Raw genomic sequence first — 25,013 nt, 5'->3', positions numbered from 1 at the left:
CACTTTTATGGAATTGTTTTTAACCATAAAACACTCCAGCAGACCCACTTCAGAAAGGGCATAACATGACCGTGAGCTCACTGAACATGTGCCCGGCAAGCAATGTGGAATTCAAAAATTTCTACCTGGAACATACCAAAGTTCCCAACATAAGCTAATAAAACCCCAACTAAATATCACTAAGATGCTTTTTAAATCATGACTGTAGGAGCAGGGTGTGTTGTGTACATGCCTAACATCATTTGTGCCCATTCTGATTAAAAAAAAAAAAAAGATTGAAAAATATTGAATCCAGAGGCAGAAGGTCACAAGTCAGGCCAGAAGGGGCAGAGGACCCAACCAGGGTTAGACAGAGGGAACGTCAGGGTGGTACCTGGAGCAGTTTCTAACTGCAGACCACGAACAGGGCTACAAGGAAGAACGGACCAAGGCTCTCACCTTCTGACAGGCTGTGCAATTTTGCTTCGAGGCAGGTTACTCCCATTTATTGCCAGTGAAGGTCTCGGAAGAGCGCTGCGGCCCATGGTGCCGGAAGCCGCAGCTTTGGTGGGGGCGGGGATCCCCGTGCTGGAGTATAGCTGCAAGCTGCTGGCTAAGGGCGCAGTGCTGCTGCCCTGGACGGTTGGGCTCACGTAGGCCGTGGCTTTAAGAGGCTGCCGCGCTGCCGCTGGGAAATGTCCCACGCTGTGGACCCTGTGCTGGAGCTGTCCTGGGGACGGAACTAGGAGGACAAAGAACACGTGCACGTTTACCTCTGTCTGCACGTGTCGTGTTCAAAGACGCTGATGCTGTCTGAAAGGGTTTTAAATGTCCATATAAAGCTATCTACGTACTGGCCCAGCTTCTTCTGAAACACAATATACATAAAGTGTTATCGTTTAGCAGCTAAGTTGTGCTAATCCAACTCTGCAACCCCATGGACTGTAGCACGCCAGGCCTAAAGGCACCTAAACATTAAGCCTAGAGTGAAATGAAATTGTGACACGAACACATTCCTGTAACCATATTCACATCAAGACAGCAAACACTGCTGGCGCTTCAGCAGCTTCTCACATATCCTCCCCAGTCAACACGCCCCCCAAGTGACTGTTACTTTCACTTTTATCAGCACAGATTTGTTATTCCTATTTTGAACTTCATGTAAGTGGAATTACAGAGTATGTTCTCTTCCTTGACTGGCTTCTTTGACTCAACATTATGTTTTTGAGATTTATCCATATATTTGCATTGCTGTGTGGTATTCCACAGAATGTATGTTAAAATCCACTCTCCTGATGATGCAAAGCTTGGTTACTTCTAAGTCTGGGGTTTTATGAACATTCTTGACTATGCGTTGGCGTTCAGATGTATTATATTACAAGTACATTCCAAATTTATAACTATTAGGATAAATGAAGTTAGCAAAGCTGATGAACAGAACATCAAAATAGAAAAAAATCAGTTGCATTTCTAAATTATCAGTGAACTAAAATTTGAAAAAAATACTACTTATAAAAGCATTTTTAAGATAAAATAGTTAGGAATAAACTGAACTATAGCTGTATTAAACCTCTACACAGGAAGCTACAAAACTTTGACAGATAAGAAGATCTAAGTAAATGAGGGAATATTCCATGTTAATGAATTAGAAAACTAATATTGTTAAGATACCAATTCTAAAATTTATCTACAGATTAAATGAAAGTTCAAAAAGTGTATCATTTAAAATGAAACTCCAGAAGTGTTATTTCAGAAGGGCAGTCCTACTAGTCCCATTAACTCTCCTATAGACAAGATAGATAACTACATTGAGTTTAAAAAGCAATAGAAACTAGTCAAGATTAATAGACACAATCCTAATTTTACAAGTGAGAAAACAAGGATCAGAAAGGATAGTTTCCCATGAACTTATGACTAAGAAAAGACCCAGACTCAAGCTGTTGACTGCAAACCTAGTGTCTTCCCTCTATATCATGCTGTCTCTCCACTTTCTCTGTTCACTTAGTTCACTCCAAAAGGCACACCAGTCCAGAACTAGCTCTTCATGACACACACACAAGATGTTTATATACACTCATGATGTATAAAGGATATTCGCTTAGGGATGAAAGTCAATGAGAACAGAGTCCTGAGATCTGAAACAAGTTCATGACTGACCTCCTTTTACACAGTAACACTCAAGTTCTTTTGTTTTTCTCTCATTATTATGCTTGAGTTACACACAATGATTTTTCTACTTTCTTCATTTCTTTATGTTTATTAATTGCAATTCTTCTATAAAGAAGAATTTCTCCTCTACTCCATTTATTCAATTAAGTATGAACCTATGATTATTTATTTTAATCTATGGGTTATAATCTTTTAATATAATCATTTATTCTGTGGCTCAATCTGTCGCAAGTTTGGTCTCTGGTAGTTTCATCTAGTTGTTTCCTATATCCTTTTGACATGCTCTCATCATTTTTTCAGGACTTCCATCAAGACTTTCCATTGTTTGTAGGGTATGTTCTATTTTGGATTACGTACATTTTTCTGGCACTCAAACTGTGCTACTGATCCACAATGAATGAAGAGTTCACAAAAACTCTTAATTGTTCCCCTATTTGCTACTGTCACTACTGTATTTTCCCCTTCTCTGTTGATAATGTTGACTTTTATACTCAAGCACAGAACTCTTCTCTCAGTTAAATTTCATCATGATGTGTTTGGCCATCTGTCCTAACCTCCTGACAGAAAACTAGAAATCAGTCCTCCGTTTCCCACCATTAGCTCCTAGGCTATCTTCTGTGTCTTTACACAAGCCTTTAATTCAAATGTTAACAGATGAGGCCCTCAGATCCAGCCCTACAGCATTCATTTATACATTCGCTCAAACAGCTCCTGAGAGCTCAATGTGCCCAGCAGCAAGTCAGGTGCTGGGGGCAGAAAGTCAGAGGAACCGTGGTCCACACCCAGGGCGAGCCAGTAAGCTAGGATGGAAGATAAACGCGGCAGTAAGTGTGCCAGTGAACAGCACAGGCGGCAACCACAATCCTGACCCACCCTCAGCACGTGCTGGAGGCACCCGGGGTCTCTCGGGGCCCCACGGGGTCTGCTGGGTGCAAACTGAAGACCTCTGGCTGATGGCACTTGGCCACACACTTGGCCTTCCAGGTCTGGGTGTATCAATACTGGGCCTGTGGCCTTGAACCTGCCTCCCAGCGGTCAGTCTTGGACTTAGCCCCAACTACCCACACAGGCAGCATGAGTCGGGGGCGGGGAACCTGGAGCCAAGACATCCCCACACAAAGTGAGAACACAAAAACGCTAGATTACACTCTCAGCACGCTGCTCATCACTGGGTAAAATGTACAGACAATGAAAGACTGCGGGCAAACTGCAATGAAGCAGGTGAACCCTACTCTTCAGCCACACTGAAGCAGAACTTCATTTGCCCCAGGAAAGCTACGGACTGACGCAAAACAAGACCACAGCAGGAGCTGGACAGAACAGCTGTGCTCTCCTCTGAGTAAATATATCAAGCGCACGGCTAGAAAGAGGCAGGACTACACAGGAAACATTTTTGTATGATGAGCAGAGAGATCAATCACCATTCAGGGCTTTTACTTCTATCCTTAGGTATAAAGGCTAACATATAATTTCCTAATTAATTGGTAACATAGGCACTGGTGAAAATACTACTTAATGGTGAAATACAAATAAAAGTCACAAGGAGAAAAGTTTTCTGTAGTGTTCAGAGAAAGAAAAATGAAATAGTAAGATATTTTCCTAATGGTGTTACAACTAATTAAGAAATACCAAAAAAACTGTCATACTTACTACAAGACTGTATTCTTGAAATTCCATTTGCAGCTCCATGCAAGCTTGAGTCAAAACTCTGACTATTCCGCACGGTGACTGGAGAACTCCCGTTGCTACTAACAGTGGTTGTACTTGGCATCCGAGCTAGGTTAGGCATACTTCTTCGGAGCTTGTCTAGAAAAGTATTTTACTGTGTTAAAAAAAGAATCGCTACTTTTATGCTAATTAAGACACTAGATTTTAAAAGTAAATACAAAGAGAAATCATATTTTGTTCAATAACAAACAAATTATCATGTGTTATGAACTTTAAGAAGCTAACTGATTACCCCTCGTATAGGGAGACACTTAATATCTTCAAAAAGGCTCCACCAAACAGTTAATGGAAAGCATCTGTTCTATAAAAGAGGGAGGGATTAGCTAGTCAATTAGCTGTCTGTTCTTAGATAAAATTATATTGAAATGAGGTTAGACAATAATCTTACAGCCATTAACATAAAAAAACCTAAAATTGTTACACGTTAGTTAAAAAAAAAAAAAACCTAGAGGTGTCAAACCAACGATTACTGAAACTTTTGCTAGAGCATCAAAAAGGAAGAAATTCTTAAAATTCTAACTTGAGATGTTTTGAGATAGCCACTCATCACATCAACATGATCACATTAACTTTTGGAGTTTTAAGGGTCATGAGTATGCCACCAAACCTTTAGAGACTTCAAACACTGCCCCTTCTTTTTCTTGCTGAATACACCTTCTACCGCTAAGAGGCAGCAGAGAGTAAGCCACGCACAGACCTTGGTGAATTTTGATTCAGCCACGAAGCAACTTGGCATCGATGCACACACAAGACTGTAGCTCTACAAAGTGGACAGTTTTCTCTTTATTAATACCATGCCCGCCAAACTAACGCATATGTATTGGGTCATTCAAGCTCAGAAAACAGATATATTTGAATACTAAGCAAAAACCCATTCAAGGACAAACCTGATTCCTATTTCTCCCCTTCACACACACACAGCTTCATCCACATCACTTAGATCCCTGAAGTCACCTAATCTAAAAAGGGGTGTAATCTTCCAAGTTTCCCCTCCCTTCCTCCTCCTCAACTCCAAGTCCTGTCAATTCTGCCTCGTAAATAGTTAACACATCTCCCTCTACCACCCGAGCACAGACCTCAGTACCTGTCATCCACATTTTCACAAAATCCTCTTAATGGGTTTCTGTGCACCCTGTCTGTTCCTCCCCACCTTCCATACAGCTGGTGACTTCCAGCCACTTCCTAAAACCCTCCAATCACTCCCCTTACTCTGAAAGCCCAAGTTCCTGGGCTGAGCAAAGGCCCTTCCAAGGTGTGGTCCCTGCAGACCTCTCCAACCCTGACCTCCTGCTGCCCCTGCCTCACAGCCTGCTCGCCAACCAGAGTGAACCACGGAGTTTCCAAATACTTCACACATTCCTGCATCCGTGAGCATGCTGGTCCTTCCTCCTGGACACCATTCCTCACTTTGTGGAATGAATGAATGAACGCATATGAATGCTATACAGTGGGCCTCCCTTATGGTTCAGTTGGTAAAGAATGTGCCTGCAATGTGGGAGACCTGGGTTCGATTCCTGGGTTGTGAAGATCTCCTGGAGAGGGGAACGGCTACCCACTCCCCATTCCGACCTGGAAAATTCCATGGACTGTATAGTGCGTGGGGTAACAAAGAGTCAGACACGACTGAGCAACTTTCACTCACTCACGGTACACAGTGTGTACCATAGGCAGGCGAGTTTCCAACTCTCAGTGGGATTATAGTCTAGACCATTGTTTCTCAATCTTTTCTTCTATTATCCATCTTTAGGGATCCATTAAGGAATAAAGGCAGCAGCCAGTTACCCACCAAACATCTAAATCTAGCCTTCCTGTCAATACAGGTCCTCAGGCTAACAACACCTCCTCCCCCGCCAAATCCTAAAAATTACAGTCAGCAAATGTCCTGTAAGATTTCATCATTTATCGCACCTAGCAAACTACTCCAAATACAGCAGTGTCTCCCTTCCTTATCAGCAGGTGATACGTTTCAAGTCCCTCGGGAATGCCCGAATCCATCAACAGTATTAATACATAGTACTGAACTTTATAACGCTTCCCTGCTGGCTCAGATGGTAAAGTATACGCCTGCAGTGCAGGAGACCCAGATTCGATCCCTGGGTTGGGAAGATCCCCTGGAGAAGGGAATGCAACCCACTCCAGTATTCTTGCCTGGAGGAGCCCATGGACGGAGGAGTCTGGCGGGCTACAGTCATGGAGTCGCAGAGGGTCAGACAGGACTGAGGACTAACACATACAGTGAGCCTTGTATATAGGACGTTCTTCTCACACAGGGATGACAGGCAGGCAGTATGCAGAGCCTGGATACGCCTGACAGAGGGCTGACTCGTGTCCCAGCTGGGACACAGCAGCAAGGCACAAGACTGCCTCACAGTACTCAGGACAACGCCCACTTTAAAACTTACAACTGTGTATTTCTGGAATTTTCCACTTAACATTTTCAGACTGCAGATGACCATGGGCAGCCGAAGTCACAGGTAAGGAGGGATTACTGTGCGCTCCTTTTAATCCCAGGAGCCCCAGAAATATTCCGAGGACTTTGAAGAACCCTCCCTTTTGAACCCAGGCAGTGTAGGAGCTATGGAAATAGTTAAGTATTAACACACATTTCTGTTTTATTTTTAATTAAATTAGATCATTAATATGATAATTATTTTCTTCCATCTATATTATTTTAATAATTTAGAGAAATAATTGATAGATTCATTTTCAAGTTACAACTCTCATTCTACAATTTTGTTTAAATAATATTGTGGTAACAAATGAAGGTTCAGATATCTGAGCCATATTAGTAAAAGTTTAAAAAAACAAAGTGGAGATGAGGATACAACCTTTACTTTTTGGCACTTTAAACTTTTTCAGCAATTTTTGTTTCAGACGAAACAGTCATCATTTCATTGATTCCTTATAACAAACTTAGATTAAAGGATTACATGTTAAATGAAGGAGAATGTATAACAGAAGACTTGATGTCCAATTATATCTGAGTTTTCTAAGAAAGGGATGTTACTTGTCTGCATTTTGAATGAAAACTCAGAGACATGGGAAGACGCGGAAAGGTGTAAGTGGTAAGCCAGGCTGGCAATTCAGCATCTACCAGCCTTCAAAGCTGTGTGCTCAGCCATCAAGGTGATTAGCCAGAAGTCCAATCCAGAAAACTGCTGTTATCTTCCATTTCCTTTGCATGTGGAGACCAGCCCTTTGAGAGAAACAAAACTACCACAGTCAGGCACGAGGCTGAGATATGTTTCCATTTTCCTAATAGGAACCATCGTAACACAGGTTTAGGTAAACCTAATCCTTTTCATAATGGTGTTGAATATAAGTTAACACCACTTTTCTAAGGGGGAACAATGATCCCACTGGCAACACTAATCAAGATGCAGAGGGCGCATCTGCTGGACAGGCAGGATGTGACCAAAAAAAAAAAAAAAACCCTTCATGGGAACAACTCTGGGTGCTCGCTCCCGCAGTTTTAATGATTCGGTAGTTATTGTCTTTGACATTATGAGCTTTAATAAATTGGTCATCAGTGGCAGTCACTTCACCTGCCACTGTTTTCTTTTAGATTTGAAATCTGCAAGTATTAGGCAGAGATAAGTGCTAACTATTAAACCTTAAATATGTTCAAATGGTCTCTCAATTAGCATGAATAATTATAAGTACAGAGGAAGAGAAAGTAAAAACTTAGTACATGCTAGCAGGTGATGACTAGCACAATTTGTATCTGCCCTTGCAATATTTTTAAATAACTTCCTTAAATGATCATTTTTGGGCCCAAGTGTGAGAAATGGTGCTACATAATAACTCAAAAATATTAGTTTATAAATATGGTTTGTCTCTCCATACGCTACAGGATTTGTGTGTGAGGGTCAGACTGATCATTATCGTAAAAACATACCAGGCTAAAATACCACATGATTATTCCCCATATAGTTCTTGGAAGTCATGATCTATAACTCCTGGGAGTGGGGAAGGAAGATAAATGATGAAGAGGGAGGTAGGAAAAAAAATACAAAAGAGGATAACGTATATTCCCACCCTCTGTGTTGACATCAGGACACATCGCCTTGCTGGTACCACACACAACCTCAGCCTCCACATCCACACTGCTGTGCAGACCTTAACTCGAGACGTCGAGAAGTCAGGGGAAAGACACACCCCAACACTCCCTAGGTCTCCACATGCACGAGCAGCATCCTGGACAAGCCCCATCGTGCAGGCTCACCATCCACCGCTCTGAGCCAGAGGCAGGCGGGGAGAGATGCGGGGTTTTGAGAAAGACAAGGGGGGTGCAGCCCCGTGCCTCCAGCTCTATGAAGCTCTTTCCGAGCCCCTCAACTCCCGCAACCCTGCCGCACTACACTTTTACCAGGTGCAGCATAAAGGTGCTTCCCATTTCTGACTCCATCTGTTACATCACACAGGTTTTCTTGAAGCTGTAAATCTCTAAGTCTCGGACACGTAATCAGAAGTTGATCAATTAGAGACTTAAGTGTACACCAACTGAACGGGTAAGGTCTTGAGGCCGTACTTAAGTTCGGCTCGGAAACATTTACCCATTATTTATACTGACCTTAAAACCCATTTCTTCGCCACACACGAAAGATCTAAGCATACCAGATACCAAAGCGGCATACAGCCTACCTCCTCCATTGGTCCTATTTGGCTGCTGATCTGGAGTCTGGACTTGAGGTGAGTAATACTGTTGCTGCTGGTAATTATTCGAAGGAAAATACTGGGAACTGGGGCTCCTCCTACACTCCCGAATGCTGGAGAAAGTCTGTGAATGGGGTATTCCTCTTTGGAAGGGGGAACATCTTGGAAGACGGGGCTGAGGTGGCGGCAGATGATCAAATTCCTCCTCGTCCTCCAGGCTGAATCGATCATATTCTTGATCACTACATGTCCCTTTTTTTCCTGAACTCAGTGACACAGTGGAACTGTGTCTCGATACGGATGCCGAAGTAGAAGCATAATCTTGCCTGAGACCTGTAAGAACAACAGGAAATACTATTGCCTTAGGAGGCATTTCAGTTTGGCTTAATTATTGAGTTCTAGTTCATCAAATATTGCAGGAAAATTCATACCAAGCACGATTCAAATGGAGACCCACTGTCTTGTTCCTAGTTTATTAAATCCCAAGAAGACAGACACATTTACTTACCAAATAGACAGCTAATACTAGACTATCCTGTTTTAGGGGGGAAAAAAAACTGCCCTAATTCCAGGGGTGATTAAATACATGGCTCCAGGTCATCAATCAGGGTCTGTCAATATCCCGAAGCAATTCCTGATGAAATCTGGAGAGATGCTTAGGAAGGCTGCTTAGGAAAACCTATTCATCATCATTAGGAGTATTAACTGTGAGTTAGACAATTCAAAGCATCAACTCTCTGCCCAGGTAGGAGGTCCTCCTGCTCCCCACCCCAGCTTTCAAAGTCAAAGAAAAGTTCAAAACCTAAGGCACAATATTTTCTTAACAAGGTCACTTCTCTTGTTCTTTATGTTACTAATATTACCTTTTTCAAAGCATGCTGACACTTCAAAATTTCAGTAGTTTGGGGTCATCTTCAATGACAGTCATCTAAAAACAGTCAACCTGCAAGTCTCTACTTATTTATCTCATTGCCAACTCACAACTTTTTTTAAAGTGGTCTGTGCCTGACTACTTAATTTCTGAGTCTGACATCGCATCTCTCAGCTACCTGTTTTGTAGAAAGAGTTACTGTCAGTTTACTGTTACAAAATATAAAAATCACTTCTCCTCTCAAAATGTTATCTTATTTAATCCTGCACAAGCAATACGGTGTTTCTCATAGTAGCCTCGCCCAATTCTAAAAGCAGGAAACTGTTTCGCTCAAATGATAACTTGGCTATTTCTATTTATGTTGGCCAGAGAAGCTAACTCCAAAATAAGCTTAGCCCAGTTCTGTGATCTACGTCTTCTTTCGCTTTTTGATACCATTAGTACCATGGAAGTCGTTCACTCTCAGATTATTTGTTGTAACTTTATTGTACAACCATTTCCAATTATCCCCTAAACTGTCCCATTTCTATTATCTCTTCTTCCATAATTATCTATTTTGAGAAGTGTATGTTTTTTATTAAAATATAGTTAATTTTCAATGTTTTGTTAATTACTGCTGCATGGCAAAGTGATTCAGTTACACATGCATATATACACTCTTTTCCACATTCTTTTCAATTATGATTCGTCTCAGGATACTGAGAGAGTTCCCTCTGCTCTACAGCAGGGCCTTGTTGTTTATCCACTCTCTATATATAAAAGTTTGCATCTGAGAAGGCATTTTTAGTTGAATTTTTATTAAGATAACTGCACACTCACATGTTGTTCTTGGGAATAACAGAGGTTTTTTTGTGCACTTTGCCCACTTTCCCTTGATGGTTATCATTGTGCAAAATCATAGAATAAAAGGACAACTAAAATACTGGCAGTTATACAAACCATCTGATTTAGATTTTCCCAGTATTTTTATATATATATATATATATGTACAAGTGTTAGTATTATATTCTAAACAATTTGATCACCTGTAGACTGGTATACCTACCACCACAATCAAAAATGCTGCAGCTCCCCAAACACCTCATGCTGCCCTCTTATAACCACTCCCACCTCCCACCTGAGAGCCCACACCAAGTCCCTGAGCCCAACAGCCACTACTATGCCATCCATTTCTAAAATGTTATCTGAAGGGAATTATACAGTATGCAACCTGGGGCATCTTTTTCACTCAGCATAATTCCCTGGAGATCCGCCCAAGATGGCATGTCTATCAAAATTTCTTCTTTTTTCTTGCTGAGTAGTATTCCACATTATGGAGGTACCGCAGCTTGACTGACAATTTATTACTGAAGGACATCAGAGATCATTCAGGTTTTTAGCCATTATTATAAATGAAGCTGCTATGAACATTCATGTACATGCTTTTGTGTTTTTGAACACAAGTTTCCATCACTCTAGGATAAATGCCCAAGAATACGATGTGCTGGGCCTTATAGAAATGGAAGTTTCTCTAAGAAACTGGCAAACTGTTTCCACAGTGGCTATACCGGCAACGATTTTACATCCACGTATTTTGGCTGGAGTATATCTTAGTACTTTACAATGGTCATGAGACTGAGAAGCACTTAATTAATTGCTCCACCTCCAGAGTAGGATGGTATAAGAGAAAGAATAGAACTGCTTGCCCATTACCTGGGGGAGAAATGCCCGAAACCACAGATTTCAAGTAGCAGCCTCTAGTTTAACACATTTTCTAGTTTAAAAAGAAGAACATACTTTCTTCTTGCAGACGAGCCATGATCTGAACATCTGTGAGGTCCTGTAACTTGTATCCCATGGAGATAGAATCGTCTTCCAGCTCGGAAGTACTCAGCTCGCTGTCTATGGATGACTGGGGACTGAGCGGAGAGCCCCTGGGTGTGTGACCTGAAAACAGGGAACGTGTTCGTTATTAACTCTGGAGAACTGATGTCTGAATGTGCTTCACAGTCACACGTCAGCACTCCGCAAGTCAAGGCATTCTCCACTCAAAGGACATGGAGTGGCTGACGGACAAAAAAAAAAAAAGACTCCTCTGTACTTTTCCTGTTTTCGTAAGTCACCAAAAAATGACCCGCACACCACTAAGACAAGACAATGGCCAGACAATACGCATGTTTTCACATGTTTGTGATTCATATACACAAAACCACTCATTTTCTGTTTTTCTTTTTTTCAAATTGAGTTTTCATAGTTCAAAAAACCACTCTCTGCTGTACACCACAAAAAAACTGTCAAGAAGGTAGATTTCAGTGGATTTCATGTTATGTGTTTTTTTTTTACCACCATAAGATAAGAAAAATCAATAATGCTAAACCTGCATCCCATTAGCTTAAGTATATACCTATAGGCATTAAGATGCACACATGCTGTACACTTCCAGTTAATAATCAGACATGCTTCTCACTGGTAATAATGGATTATATAGTTTACAATAAATTTTAATCTGGTACATTTTTTTAAACAGGTACAAACAGCAGTGCCATACATGGATAAGAATATAGTACATAAAAGGCACACGTCCACACAAAAGCACATACAAAACCTTCATAAATCTTTATCACTCCATCTATGATGACAGAGTCATCATAGACCAGGAGTCACTCATGAAAGTAAGTAGTGACTTGAGATACAACAACCAAGGAAGAAAGGACCCAAGAGAGAAAATTATAAGAATGGAATAACACCAGTGCTCAAACAATGAAGGAAATGTTGAGACAGCCATCACATAAAAAGCTACTATGACTATTCTTTCTATATAGCCCTGACTTAAAAAGCTATCAAAAAGTTTTTAAACAAGATGTAAAAGTCTTATAATCTTCAACCACAATGAAAATACCTCTATTTTGTTTGACATTTAATTTTAAAAGCACATTTGGAAATACATATATGTAATATATACATTTGATAAGGAGGGAAAGCTGCCTGCTATACACAACAAAGAGCAGATAAATGATCTTTAAGTATAAATTAATGCTAGCCTTTTTCGTACCCAAAGTAGGTGTGCAGCAAACTCCCCATCGTGATAAGATTACCCTCAAGCTTTTCAATGAAAGGTGGATATTTTTTAAGCTGTGTTTGGTGACCGATTCACAAAGTAAGCAGCTAATCAAGAAGTTGAAATATTACCTGTTCTTTCAGGTGTTAGTATTGCTTTATTTGAGGTTTTAGAGAAGCTGGGAGTATTAATGCCATTGCTATAAGGGCTGAGTCTCGCCACAGGACTATAAGGAAAAGCCAGTGAGACATTTGAAGGGAAGAGGCTTCGCCATCGGCTGGCTGTCACGGAAGCAGAAGAGAAACAGCGGCAGTTAGCTGTGCAGAGGCAAACGCGGGCTGGTCAGAGGGAGGGAGGGGAGGGTTAAAAAAGGAAGAGACAAAGCAACTTTCCACTCTAACCGCCTCTCATCCATTTTCGGGAAAAACACGTAAAAATGGGCTATTCGTGAAGAAGGGTCCTATGTCTACCACCATTAAGAACAAATCAATCAGTAGCACCGTGATTACAGTCAGTATGTCTACAACAATGAAAATTTGTCTTTAATTTCCTCATTATGAATGTTTTCTGTTTTTCTATTTCTGCACAAAAACTTAAATGTTTTAATAATATAAAATGTTAAGGTCAAAAGAAAAACTCAAAGCAATTTATCTTTATAATTACCCCGAAAGTTCTTTTAATATTAACTATTAATAGTCCTATTATTTTCCGAAGGTTTATTTTCAATCCATTTAATATTAACAAATGTTGATCAAAATATTTTTATGAAAACTTGTTCATGGATTATGGAAGAAACTTAAAATGACTACCACATTTCTGAATGGGCTTGGGGCCAAAACAAATTTTATGGAAAAATTATCTATAAAAATAACACAAAGGTATATATACACCAAAACTTACTGATAGTTATTTTAGATAGCAGGCATAGAGATAATTGATAATCTGTTGGATTTTTTTCTTCATAAAAAAATATTTTCCAAATTTTCTGCACTGAATGTGTTTATGTAACTTTTAAAGGTAGGATTACACATATTATTAATTTAATACTATAAAATAAGGAAGAAAGGAAATGTCAACCCACTCCAGTATTCTTGCCTGGGAAACCTCATGGACAAAGAAGCCGGGCGGGCTACAGTCCACGGGGTCGTGAAGAGTCGGACACAACTTAGCGACTGAAGAAACCAACAAGGAACAAAAAGGAATGCACCTACACGGGTAGGTGATCTAACTGTACATTATCCCACATGTCCTAATTAACGTATTTCCCTCCTCCAAAATTCCCAGGACCTCAGGATCATAAAAACACTCTAAATTGTAAAAAAAGAAAAAAAACAAAAACAAAAACTTAAATCACATCTAAAATCACTCCCTCTCTCTTCATGGAGTACTGTGCTAGTCAAAAAACACTCTTCTAAAAAGCAATCCCTTAGATGTATACTAAGTGGATATTTAGTATATATAAAAGCAGGATAGGAGGGAAGAAACAAAAAATATAAATTAGATTAAAAATACAAATTAGATTTCACTTTGAGCAGTAACTTGGTTATATTTGCTGGAAATCTGATAAAACTTGAAGAAACATGTATAAAAAGGACTGCTCTGAAATGCACTCCCCAGGACACTATTAATGAGCGATGCTAATGAGCAAATAGCTGAAAAGTGTTCAAAAATGGGGGGCAGCAGGGTGGAAAGGAAGAAGCTGTGGGCAGGCAAGAAAATTAATGAGCTTCAATCCCGGGGCTGGTGAGGTCCTTGCAAAATATCACCAAGGTTATTTACAAGAGCAAAATGCTTCCTGTTACTTCAGCAAGAATTCTTGAGAAACAGTACATCCCATATGAACAATTACAGAAGAACCTGTTCCCTATGTAGAAGAAAGAACTAGCTGAGGAATTTGCATTCAGCGATTCCATTTTCAGAATCCACACTTTTCAAGAACTAGACTCTACCAGGAAGCCACGTTCCTGGTTGACACCAGTCATGACCCTTATCTGACATGCAGTTCTCTGGGGGTTAAGGAGTCCTTCCCAACCTGCCCAGAGCAGAGATGCACAGAGCTGGTATTCCCTGCCCTAAACCACCAGATATGTAAACTGAGGCCCAGATACACTGAGAAATAGCAGTTAAGATGCAACACCCACTATGTAGTTTGTCTCATACCTTCAAAGTTTCTCATTAACAATTCTATATTAAAGAAAAAAGAAACACCCAACTGCTCTTTGTGACTGCTCACTTGCTTAACAGATGATGTTATGTCACACCAGTCTGATCACTCACCAGATTACAGTGACTGCGTGTTCTCACCCACAGATGCAGGCGACAACACATCACAACTAAATAGCATTCATTACTCTGCACAATGACTTCTGTGACCCAGCCACCCAGCATAATGGCACAGTGATCGTGGCTATGAAGCAAGATCCCAGCTAAGAACACAATTAGCATCTATTGCGAGAAAGAAAGCTCTGCATTGTCCTCTTGGCATGGAGGATTTTAAGAAAAGGGAGGAGTATTGTTGCGGAGGCAAGCAAACAAAACAATGATGTTGTATTAGTGCCCAAGGTTGTGGTGGAGGAGGACAGGGGAGTAGAGTGGAAGCCACTGCATCCTAGTTATTCTTCACTCTGTAGCTGAAGAACTAGAACAACTTTAATGGGAAGCATTTTCACAGAGATTAGAAACAAACAAAAGAACTTTTCATAAGGCAGTTTTGCCTTTCCCAATTAATGGATTTTCTGCATATAAGGATGTCAAATTATTTGAGAGGCTTGATATGATGATCAGAATGACTCTAAGAATCTATGTATGGATATGAGAGATGGACAGTAAAGAAACCTGAGTGTCCAAGAATTGATGCCTTTGAACTGTGATGCTGGAGAAGACTCTTGAGGGTCCCTTGAACCACAAGGAGATCAAACCAGTCAGTCCTAAAGGAAATCAGTCCTAAAAGCTCCAACACTTTGGCCACCTGATGCGAAGAACTGACTCATTGGAAAAGACCCTGATGCTGGGAAAGATTGGGGGCAGGAGGAGAAGGGGAAGACAGACGATGAGATGATTGAATGGCATCACCAACTCAATGGACATGAGTTTGAGCAAGCTCTGGGAGTTGGTGAAGGACAGGGAAGCCTGGTGTGCTGCAGTTTATGGGGTCGCAAAGAGTCAGACATGACTGAGTGACTGAACTGAAGAAAGCAGCAAGACAATTTTTTTGATGAGGGCCAAAATGGGTGATAAACTTCTCAACAGCTAATTTTCCTATCTTCCTACTCCAGAGTTTTAAGTAAAGGGCTTCTTCAACTTGGGTTAAACAAACTTGTTTGGCAAGTCTTGACTTGGCAAGTCATTCATCCCTAAATACCTAAGTTCACCGTTCTGCCAGAACACTTCTGTCTGCACCCGTGTGGTCCTACGGTCACTTCCTTGACCAATACCTTGGCCATTTCTTGCTAAACCATCACATCTATTCCTTAACCCACTTCTGGCCACTCACGCCACCCTCAGCCAGCGTGCTCTGAGCATCACTAGCAGGCTTGTGTTGGTCACTGACCACTTTAACCGTGTTGCTCTCTTCCTTTCTCAAGTAGCTCAGTGGCTTTTCACCAAATACAACATCTGGAAGGTACTACAGATGATCTCACTCAAACCCTTATCCACCGTCCTGTACTCCACTCCCCACATCTAAAGAGTTTCTAAAGTTTTCTTGTTAAGAATACAATTGGGATTGGTTAAGCTTTCAACCAATAGTTCATCTTTTCATTATGGGGGACTGGAATGCAAAAGTAGGAACTCAAGAAACACCTGGAGTAACCGGCAAATTTGGCCTTGGAGTACGGAAAGAAGCAGAGCAAAAGCTAATAGAGTTTGACCAAGAGAACACACTGGTCATAACAAACACCCTCTTCCAGCAACACAAGAGAAGACTCTACACATGGACATCACCAGATGGTCAACACCGAAATCAGACTGATTATATTCTTTGCAGCCAAAGATGGAGAAGCTCTATACAGTCAGCAAAAACAAGACCGGGAGCTGACTGTGGCTCAGATCATGAACTCCTCATTGCCAAATTCAGACTTAAATTGAAGAAAGTAGGGAAAATCACTAGACCATTCAGGTATGACCTAAATCAAATCCCTTATGACTATACAATGGAAGTGAGAAATAGATTTAAGGGACTAAATCTGATAGAGTGCCTGATGAACTATGGACGGAGGTTTGTGACACTGTACAGCAGACAGGGATCAAGACCATCCCCATGGAAAAGAAATGCAAAAAGGCAAAATGATTGTCCGAAGAGGCCTTAAAAATAGCTGTGAAAAGAAGAAAAGCAAAAAGCAAAGGAGAAAAGGAAAGATATTCCCATTTGAATGCAGTTCCAAAGAATAGCAAGGAGAGATAAGAAAGCCTTCCTCAACAATCAATGCAAAGAAATAGAGGAAGACAACAGAATGGGAAAGACTAGATATCTCTTCAAGAAAATTAAAGATACCAAGGGAACATTCCATGCAAAGATGGGTTCGATAAAGGACAGAAATGGTATGGACCTAACAGAAGCAGAAGATATTAAGAAGAGGTGGCAAGAATACACAGAAGAACTGCACAAAAAAGATCTTCACGACCCAAATAATCACAATGGTGTGATCACTCACCTAGAGCCAGACATCCTGGAATGTGAAGTCAAGTGGGCCTTAGAAAGCATCACTATGAACAAAACTAGTGGAGGTGATGGAATTCCAGTTGAGCTATTTCAAATCCTGAAAGATGATGCTGTGAAGGTGCTGCACTCAATATGCCAGCAAATTTGGAAAACTCAGCAGTGGTCACAGGACTGGAAAAGGTCAGTTTTCATTCCAATCCCAAAGAAAGGCAATCCCAAAGAATGCTCAAACTACCACACAATTTCACTCATCTCACACGCTAGTAAAGTAATGCTCAAAACTCTCCAAGCTAGGCTTCAGCAATAGTGAACGGTGAACTTCCAGATGTTCAAGCTGGTTTTAGAAAAGGCAGAGGAACGAGAGATCAAATTGCCAACATCCGCTGGATCATTGAAAAAGCAAGAGAGTTCCAGCAAAAACATCTATTTCTGCTTTACTGACTATGCCAAAGCCTTTGACTGTGTGGATCACAATAAACTGGAAAATTCTGAAAGAGATGCGCATACCAGACCACCTGACGTGCCTCTTGAGAAATCTGTATGCAGGTCAGGAAGCAACAGTTAGAACTGGACATGGAACAACAGACTGGTTCCAAATAGGAAAAGGAGTATGTCACGGCTGTATATTGTCACCCTGCTTGTTTAACTTATATGTAGAGTACATCATGAGAAACGCTGGGCTGGAAGAAGCACAAGCTGGAATCAAGATTGCTGGGAGAAGTATCAATAACCTCAGATATGCAGATGACACCATCCTTATGGCAGACGGTGAAGAGGAACTAAAAAGCCTCTTGATGAAGTGAAAGAGGAGAGTGAAAAAGTTGGCTTAACGCTTAACATTCAGAAAACTACGATAAAAAAAAAAAAAAGAAAGAAAGAAAACTAAGATCTGGTCCCATCACTTCATGGCAAATAGATGGGAAAACAGTGAAAACAGTGTCACACTTTATTTTGGGGGGCTCCAAAATCATTGCAGATGGTGATTGCAGCCATGAAATTAAAAGATGCTTACTACTTGGAAGGAAAGTTATGACCAACCTAGATAGCATATTAAAAAGCAGAGACATTACTCTGCCAACAAAGGTCCATCTAGTCAAGGCTATGGTTTTTCCAGTGGCCATGTATGGATGAGAGAGTTGGACTGTGAAGAAAGCTGAGTGCTGAAAAATTGATGTTTTTGAACTGTGGTGTTGGAGAAGACTCTTGAGAGTCCCTCGGACGGCAAGGAGATCCAACCAGTCCAACCTAAAGGAGATCAGTTCTGGGTGTTCACTGGAAGGACTGATGCTGAAGCTGAAACTCCAATACTTTGGCCACCTCATGCGAAGAGTTGACTCATTGGAAAAGACCCTGATGCTGGGAGGGATTGGGTGCAGGAGGAGAAGGGGACGACAGAAGATGGGATGGCTGGATGGCATCACCAATTCAATGGACATGAGTTTGTGTAAACTTCTGGAGTTGGTGTGGGACAGGGAGGCATGGCGTGCTGCAATTCATGGGATCGCAAAGAGTTGGACAGGACTGAGCCACTGAACTGAAGCTTTTCAACTTTGCCACCTTCTAATAAGCATTTTCTATTGAAATAAACGTGACAAAGTATCAATACTAAATTGTGGTGGATCCCTCATCTTCCTAGAGAGAAGCTAGTTTGAGTGTATAATGGCCTATCAAGTTATTTTATGTATATCGTCAAAGTTGTCTAACTTAAAAAAAAAAATTACACTGTATCTGTGAAGCTATTTTTTATACATCATTAAGCAAAATATGACTCCCTCTGCAAAAATCAATTTGATAAATGCTCCAGTGGTGATAATGTCAAGAAAAACCATAAAAGATAGGTAATGGGAGAGATTTAAAAAAAGAATGTAAATATTTTAAATTTTCCACACTAAATATTCCTATCAAAAATTTTTCCAGAAACAAAGACACTCCATATCCTGATCTTTAATTAGACTCATAGTAAATATTTGAGTTTTTGTTGAATATATATATACACACACACACACATGCATATAATCAAAATCTAATAATTCAGCATGGCTTAATTCACATAAAAAGAATAAGTGATCTAATGTGAAAATCCTAGTGATACTCCTCAAAAGGACAGTATGCATCAACCTAAAAAAGTTCAAAATAAAACAACGCTCTACTGTTGAAAGCATCATTTTCACACTTTCCCTCATTACAGACAGAGCCAGTCGAGTACCAAATACAATGTTCAACACATTAAGGTTGAATGTGGTTAAAATCTTGGCAGCTTCACTAATATTCCCCTATTTCAAACCATTCTACCATTCCTACTTTCACATCTAAATGATTTTGCCAACTTTCTTATACCTATTATAACTACAACTTAGTGTATCTTTGAAGACAAAGGGGAGTCTAGACATGTCAGTCCAGCTTGAGACCAGCTGAAGAACTGTACCTATAAGAGCACTTCCCACTAACCGCTCGACTGTATCACACATGCAAAGCCACGGAGACATGAACAAGACATGCATATTCAGGGAATGGCCAATGTTAGGACAGAAGCAAAGGGAATGTGGAGAAGAATCAGGGCTAGAGAGGTTGGGAGGTATGTCCTGTCACATGCAGCAGGGGTCCCCAACCTCCAGGATCTAACGCCTGGTGATCTGAGGCAGAACTGATGTAATGATAACAGAAATAAAGTGCACAATAAAGGTAAAGCACTTGAATCAAACCGAAACCATCCCCCCACTTCCAGTCTGTGGAAAAACTGTCTCCCAGGAAACTGGTCCCTGGTCCCAAAAAGGCTGGGGACTGCTAGTATACAGTATTGGCTTTAATGTTCAATTGGTGTTTTGACTTTATAAAGGAGAGAGTCATGACCAGCTATGCTATTTGATGATGGCATAAACAGCCATACAGATGATGCATCAATTGGGTAGAGACTGATGACTGGGGGACTGGTCAGGAGGCTTCATGGCGGAGCTGGTGAGACCTCACAAGGCACCAAATTAAGTATCAGCAGAACACAGGGGGAGAACGTGTTAAGTGACATCTAAGCTAAAGTGGAGATACCTGGAGACTCAGTGAATACAGGGAGCAGAGGGAAGAAGGAAGGCAAAGTCAAACACCATGGATTCTAAGACACATGTCATCCACCAAAACGGGAGATACGAGATGAGCACGCTTAAGAAAAAATGAACTGAATTCAAGGACATGCCTACATGCTGGTGTCCAGCAGGGTCAGAATTTAGGAGAGAGGGCTGGAGCCAAAGAGGCCACAGGACATCAACAAGTACCTGTCAGGTGGAGCCACAGGCACGTGAGAGCACCCGAGGAGACAGTGAGGAAGGGAAAGAGGAGAGGCCGAAGGAAGGCGCGTGAAGTGCTGAAAGGGAGCAGCAGCAGAGAAGGCAGGAGGTGAAGGTGGGTTTTGTGGCCTCTTATCTGTAAATTAGAAGGCAACAAACATGCTGAGAAGGCAGAGGCTGGCATAAAGAATCTGTGTAGTAGTAATGGCCTGGGACAAGTATAAGCTATCATGTAGCTGAGTCTGGACAGCATCTCTCTGGAAGGAAACAAATCTCAACAGGCACTCCTAAACAGAACACGGGACATTAGCAAGTGTCCTCTTCGTGATTCTCTACAGGGCATTTATGTCCTATTGGGTTAACACAGTTGAACTGTGGTGGTTGTATTATTCATAGAAATGTCAAAGTGACCACTTGTTATACATAGTAAGGGAAAAAAATAAAAACTCTAATTACTGAAGGTTATTTGCCACTAGGGAATTTGAGAGATCCAGGGTAAGATCTTAGTAAGAGGAGTCAGATACGGGTCTGGAAGGGCTAGATGGCTGTGTTCAATGCCAACAATAAGTCAGAGATCACAGCAACAGGCCAACACAAGAACTGGCAAACATTTTCTGTAAAGGGCAGTAAACATTTCAGGCTTTGCCACCATTAGGTCTGTGCTGCAACCACTCAACTCTGCCCACGCTACCATCATGGCATTAAGTTAAGCATAGACAAAGCACATATGAGTGACTATGGCTATGCACCAACAAAACTTTATATATACCAAGAGCTGAATTTAATAGAAAATATGGGTCAAGAAATACTATTCTTTTAATTTTTTTCAACCATTTAAAAATGTGAAAGAGGCCATACAAAAACAGGTAGGAGGCCAGATATGGCCATCATTTGCCAACCCTTGGACTAATAATACACATACCAGTTTTTTAATATTCCCTCTGATACACAGGATTAATATTCTATTGCAAGGGTATGTCACAGGTTGAGATATAACAATGATGGCCGACAGCATGCCTCTTCACTGTCATTTTTTTCTAACATGTTGTAGTAAAGACCAACGAAAGACTGAAAGACACTGGACGCCAGAGTTCTAGTCTCCATTTTGCCAGATGCTAGTTCTCAGATCTGGAGCAAATCTATATAGCATCCTTGTGTTCCTGCGTTCTCGGTGGAAGAGAAGGTGTGCTCTTCCTAACAGGCAGGGCTGTGGCGAGTGTGAGGCAGAAGTTTGCAGCCTGTATTCACAAACCACATTACATTTTTTAAGGAAAACTACAGAAAATTGACAGCAAGTTGGGGCAAAGATATTTTATAAATTCTAAGGGAAAATGTCTGGAGGCTAGGTGGGAGAAAGGAAAAATGCAGAGATGATCCACTTTTCCTAACACTTGGGCAGTTTAGCCTCTCTTCTCAAAATGACGCGTATGCTTTTTACATTATAGCTCATTTAAATGAGTCCACGGGCTTAATCTTTCCTCAGCTGTTACCAACTCAAACAAAGTACTGAATCTTGAACCTTCAACAGTTTGACCAGAATAGGTCAACAGTTCTCACTTATTTACCCAAAGACTATCTCAGAGGAAACAAATGTCCCAAATGACACATTTTCTAAGAAATACTGTTTCTTCAAAACCACAGGCTCCTAAGTCATATCTCTGACTCTTAAATAATGATGTTCTTTCCCACAGAGTCCCACAGAGTATTAGCATGCTCTGGGATCATAGGTATATATAGGCAGAGGAAAAGGAAGCAAGGACAGATTAACAAACACTCAATCCTTCTAATTTTATTCTTTCTTTTATACAACAGGCAGACAGCCCTCAGGGCTTCCCAGATGGAGATAGTGGTAAAGAAACCCTCTGCCAGCGCAGGAGATGCAACAGTCGCGGGTTCGATCCCTGGTTTGGGATGATCCCCTGGAGGAGGGAATGGCAACCCACTCCAGTATTCTTGCCTTGAGAATTCCCAGTCAGAGGAGCCTAGTGGGCTTCAGTCCACAGGGCTGCAAAGAGTCAGGGACGACTGAAACGACTTAGCACACAGGCAGCGCTCAGTTTTAAGCCAATCAGAGGAATTCAACTGCACAGCCCTTTACCAACACCAGTTACAGGGGGCTCCAGGATCACTGAAGGACGGGCGACATCAACTCTTCTCATATTGGCAAGAAGCTGTATCCAGACCACAGCATTTTGATCCAAGCCCACAAGTCACTGGGGCAGGAAGAGCTCTGTTTTCACAAACCATCCTCTCCAGAATAAACTTCCTAGGTGATCATATTACAGCTTTCTTTTCTACACAGTCTGTAGAAATGCTTGGCATACAGATGCACTCAAATGTTTGGACTAAGCTTAAACATGGGAATTAAAAACCCTGGGCAAAGGCAGCATCTTACAGGTTCACTATTATAAACTGACTGCACAGAGGTAAAGACTTTCTGGACTTAAGTTAACAGGACACAAGCATTGCCGACCTGGCTCCCACCTGTGCCAGGCCCCCAGAGTAGTAACATATGGCTTGTGGTTTATCTGATCCACTGTTATTACTTGGTGGACTTCAGTAGCATTAATTTCTCCATGGCCTGATAAACAAGCATATGGGATCTAGGAGGTCCTATTGCTACTATGAAATAGGCGATCATTAGTGCTCTTTCCCAAATACAAAGTAAAGAGGATTCAGCTCATATGCATGTGCCAGTGGATTCACAGAAAGATTAAAGAACTAGATGATGAGGTCCTTAATTCGTGTACTCTTACAGACTACCTAATCAAAGTAAGTTACTTCTCAAACCCAAGTCTCTCCATCTTCCAGTTACAGCCAGAAAAACGTACTAAGTTAACTTGAATCTCTTCCGAGTTCAGTTCATTCAACCTATGATGACAAATGTAATGATTTAAAATTATCATATATGTTTTACACATAAATATATAAACCTATGATCCCAGAGCATGCTAATACTCTAAACTTCTAATTTAAACTTCTAATTATATTCAAGTGTAATAGTTTACAAATAATTTATAGAAACATGACTACCACCATTAAGACACATCTAATGAAAGAGTTCATTTAAGCATATAAATAATACCTAGAGATAGTCAAGAAAGTAATTTCAACATTAGGATTAAGATTTAAAATATATTAGATTTGAAAGGAACTAAAAGATGATGTATACCCCCAAAGATTAGCAGATAAACATTTAATACTTGTTGAATACGAGTTACAGAATTTCACCACGAAGGAGCATTACTTAACATTTATTCCATAAGGATCAGTTTCATAACCACTCTTAATCTGAACTTCACATATAAACTAACGGTGCTGGTTAAAGGATTCATCATCATGATTCAGGCATTAGGCCTTTGCTGCTGCTCAGACCCTCACCCGTCCCAAGACCACATGCTGAACACTCCTCTCTCGCTGCTGCTCCTGGGTCCTTCTCAGGTCTTCTCTAACCAGGACAATGGTCTACAAGTCAAGCTGGGAAATGAGGGATGGCAAGAGAAATTCTGTGGATTGTCAACTTGTTCCCACTTAATCACTGGGCAGAACTGAAGACAAGCTGCCAGCTTTAAGTGCACAGGGACCAAATCCAGTGTCATCCAGGGCTGGAGTGACCTCTACAGTTTCACAAGTCATCATCATCATCATCAGACTTTCCATCTGCAATTAACAGGGGAGGTTAAAAATAAATCGAAACTTAGTAGTAACTAGACTTCAAAGGCATGTTTAAAAATTCCCTTGCGGAGAAGTCATTTTTCCCCAGGTCTGATTGCTATGGCTTACATCAAATTTAAGGGCAGTGAAGATGGCCACAGAACGTGAGAATAGCGCCTACATGAAAGTGATAATGGAACCCACAAAGAACAAGGGAAGAGAGTGACCTAAGGCTCTGTCCGTGATGCGATCTTGTCATGTGGACTGCAGACAGCTGTTCTCAATTTAGACTGGAGCCAAGTCATGACAGCTGGTCAGAACAACTCGCAAGTTCTATACGGCAGTAACGAGACAGGGAAGATGTTACAGATTCTGAGGCTATGAAGAAACAGGCTAGATGACCTCACATCAGAATATAGTGGGTTCCCCCCAGCCAGCACTAAGGACAGACTGAAAAGAAAGTGTCAGTCGCTCAGTCGTCTCCGACTCTTTGCAATCCTCTGGACTGTCGGCCCACCAGGCTCCTCTTTCCACAGAATTCTCCAGCTAAGAATACTGGAGTGGGTGGCCTTTCCCTCTCCATAGGATCTTCCCCACCCAGGGATCAAACCCAGTTTTCCTGAACTGCAGGTGGATTCTTTACCACTGAGCCACCTGGGAAGCCCAGATAACAAGTAAGAGTCTTTTTGCCCATGAAAACATCCAGTGTGCTAAGAATCCAAGCCCAGGAGCCCAACAGACAGCACGTAGAAGTCCCTAAAGAGAAGAGCGCTAGAGATGGATTCTGGATCATCCTGCCTGTCTAGTATCTCTGAGCTGGGGTACTCTTCTGTCAGGAAGGGACATAATCTATGTGGCCAACATTCCAGTGGCAGAAAAGGCCTCTGACCTACTAATCTTGAGTGGTGGTGGAAAGTAAACCTAAACAGCCAAGTTTTGACAAAGCAGAAACATTTTTTGGCCCTAAAACTAAGCACCTCC

General features: G+C 41.2%; 1 protein-coding gene across 2 annotated transcripts in view; it reads right to left on the bottom strand.

Moving 5' to 3' along the window:
* The window catches only part of SLAIN1 (SLAIN motif family member 1), a 54,886-nt gene that overhangs the window by 2,781 nt on the left and 27,092 nt on the right, over positions 1–25,013 (bottom strand). The window contains exons 3-7 of one of the 2 annotated variants that reach the window (XM_065901921.1): positions 12,572–12,721; positions 11,180–11,329; positions 8,521–8,865; positions 3,799–3,954; positions 439–721 (exon numbers count right to left, since the gene is read on the bottom strand). In XM_065901921.1, the coding sequence (XP_065757993.1) occupies positions 439–721; positions 3,799–3,954; positions 8,521–8,865; positions 11,180–11,329; positions 12,572–12,721 (1,084 nt within the window). The remainder of the gene's footprint in view (positions 1–438; positions 722–3,798; positions 3,955–8,520; positions 8,866–11,179; positions 11,330–12,571; positions 12,722–25,013) is intronic. The other variant, XM_065901922.1, reaches the window with a different exon arrangement.

This window comes from Muntiacus reevesi, chromosome 11, assembly GCF_963930625.1.
Source record: "Muntiacus reevesi chromosome 11, mMunRee1.1, whole genome shotgun sequence".
Classification (NCBI taxonomy): domain Eukaryota; kingdom Metazoa; phylum Chordata; class Mammalia; order Artiodactyla; family Cervidae; genus Muntiacus; species Muntiacus reevesi.
Note: the sequence above shows the minus strand (reverse complement) of the source record. Positions and strands in the feature narration are given on the sequence as shown.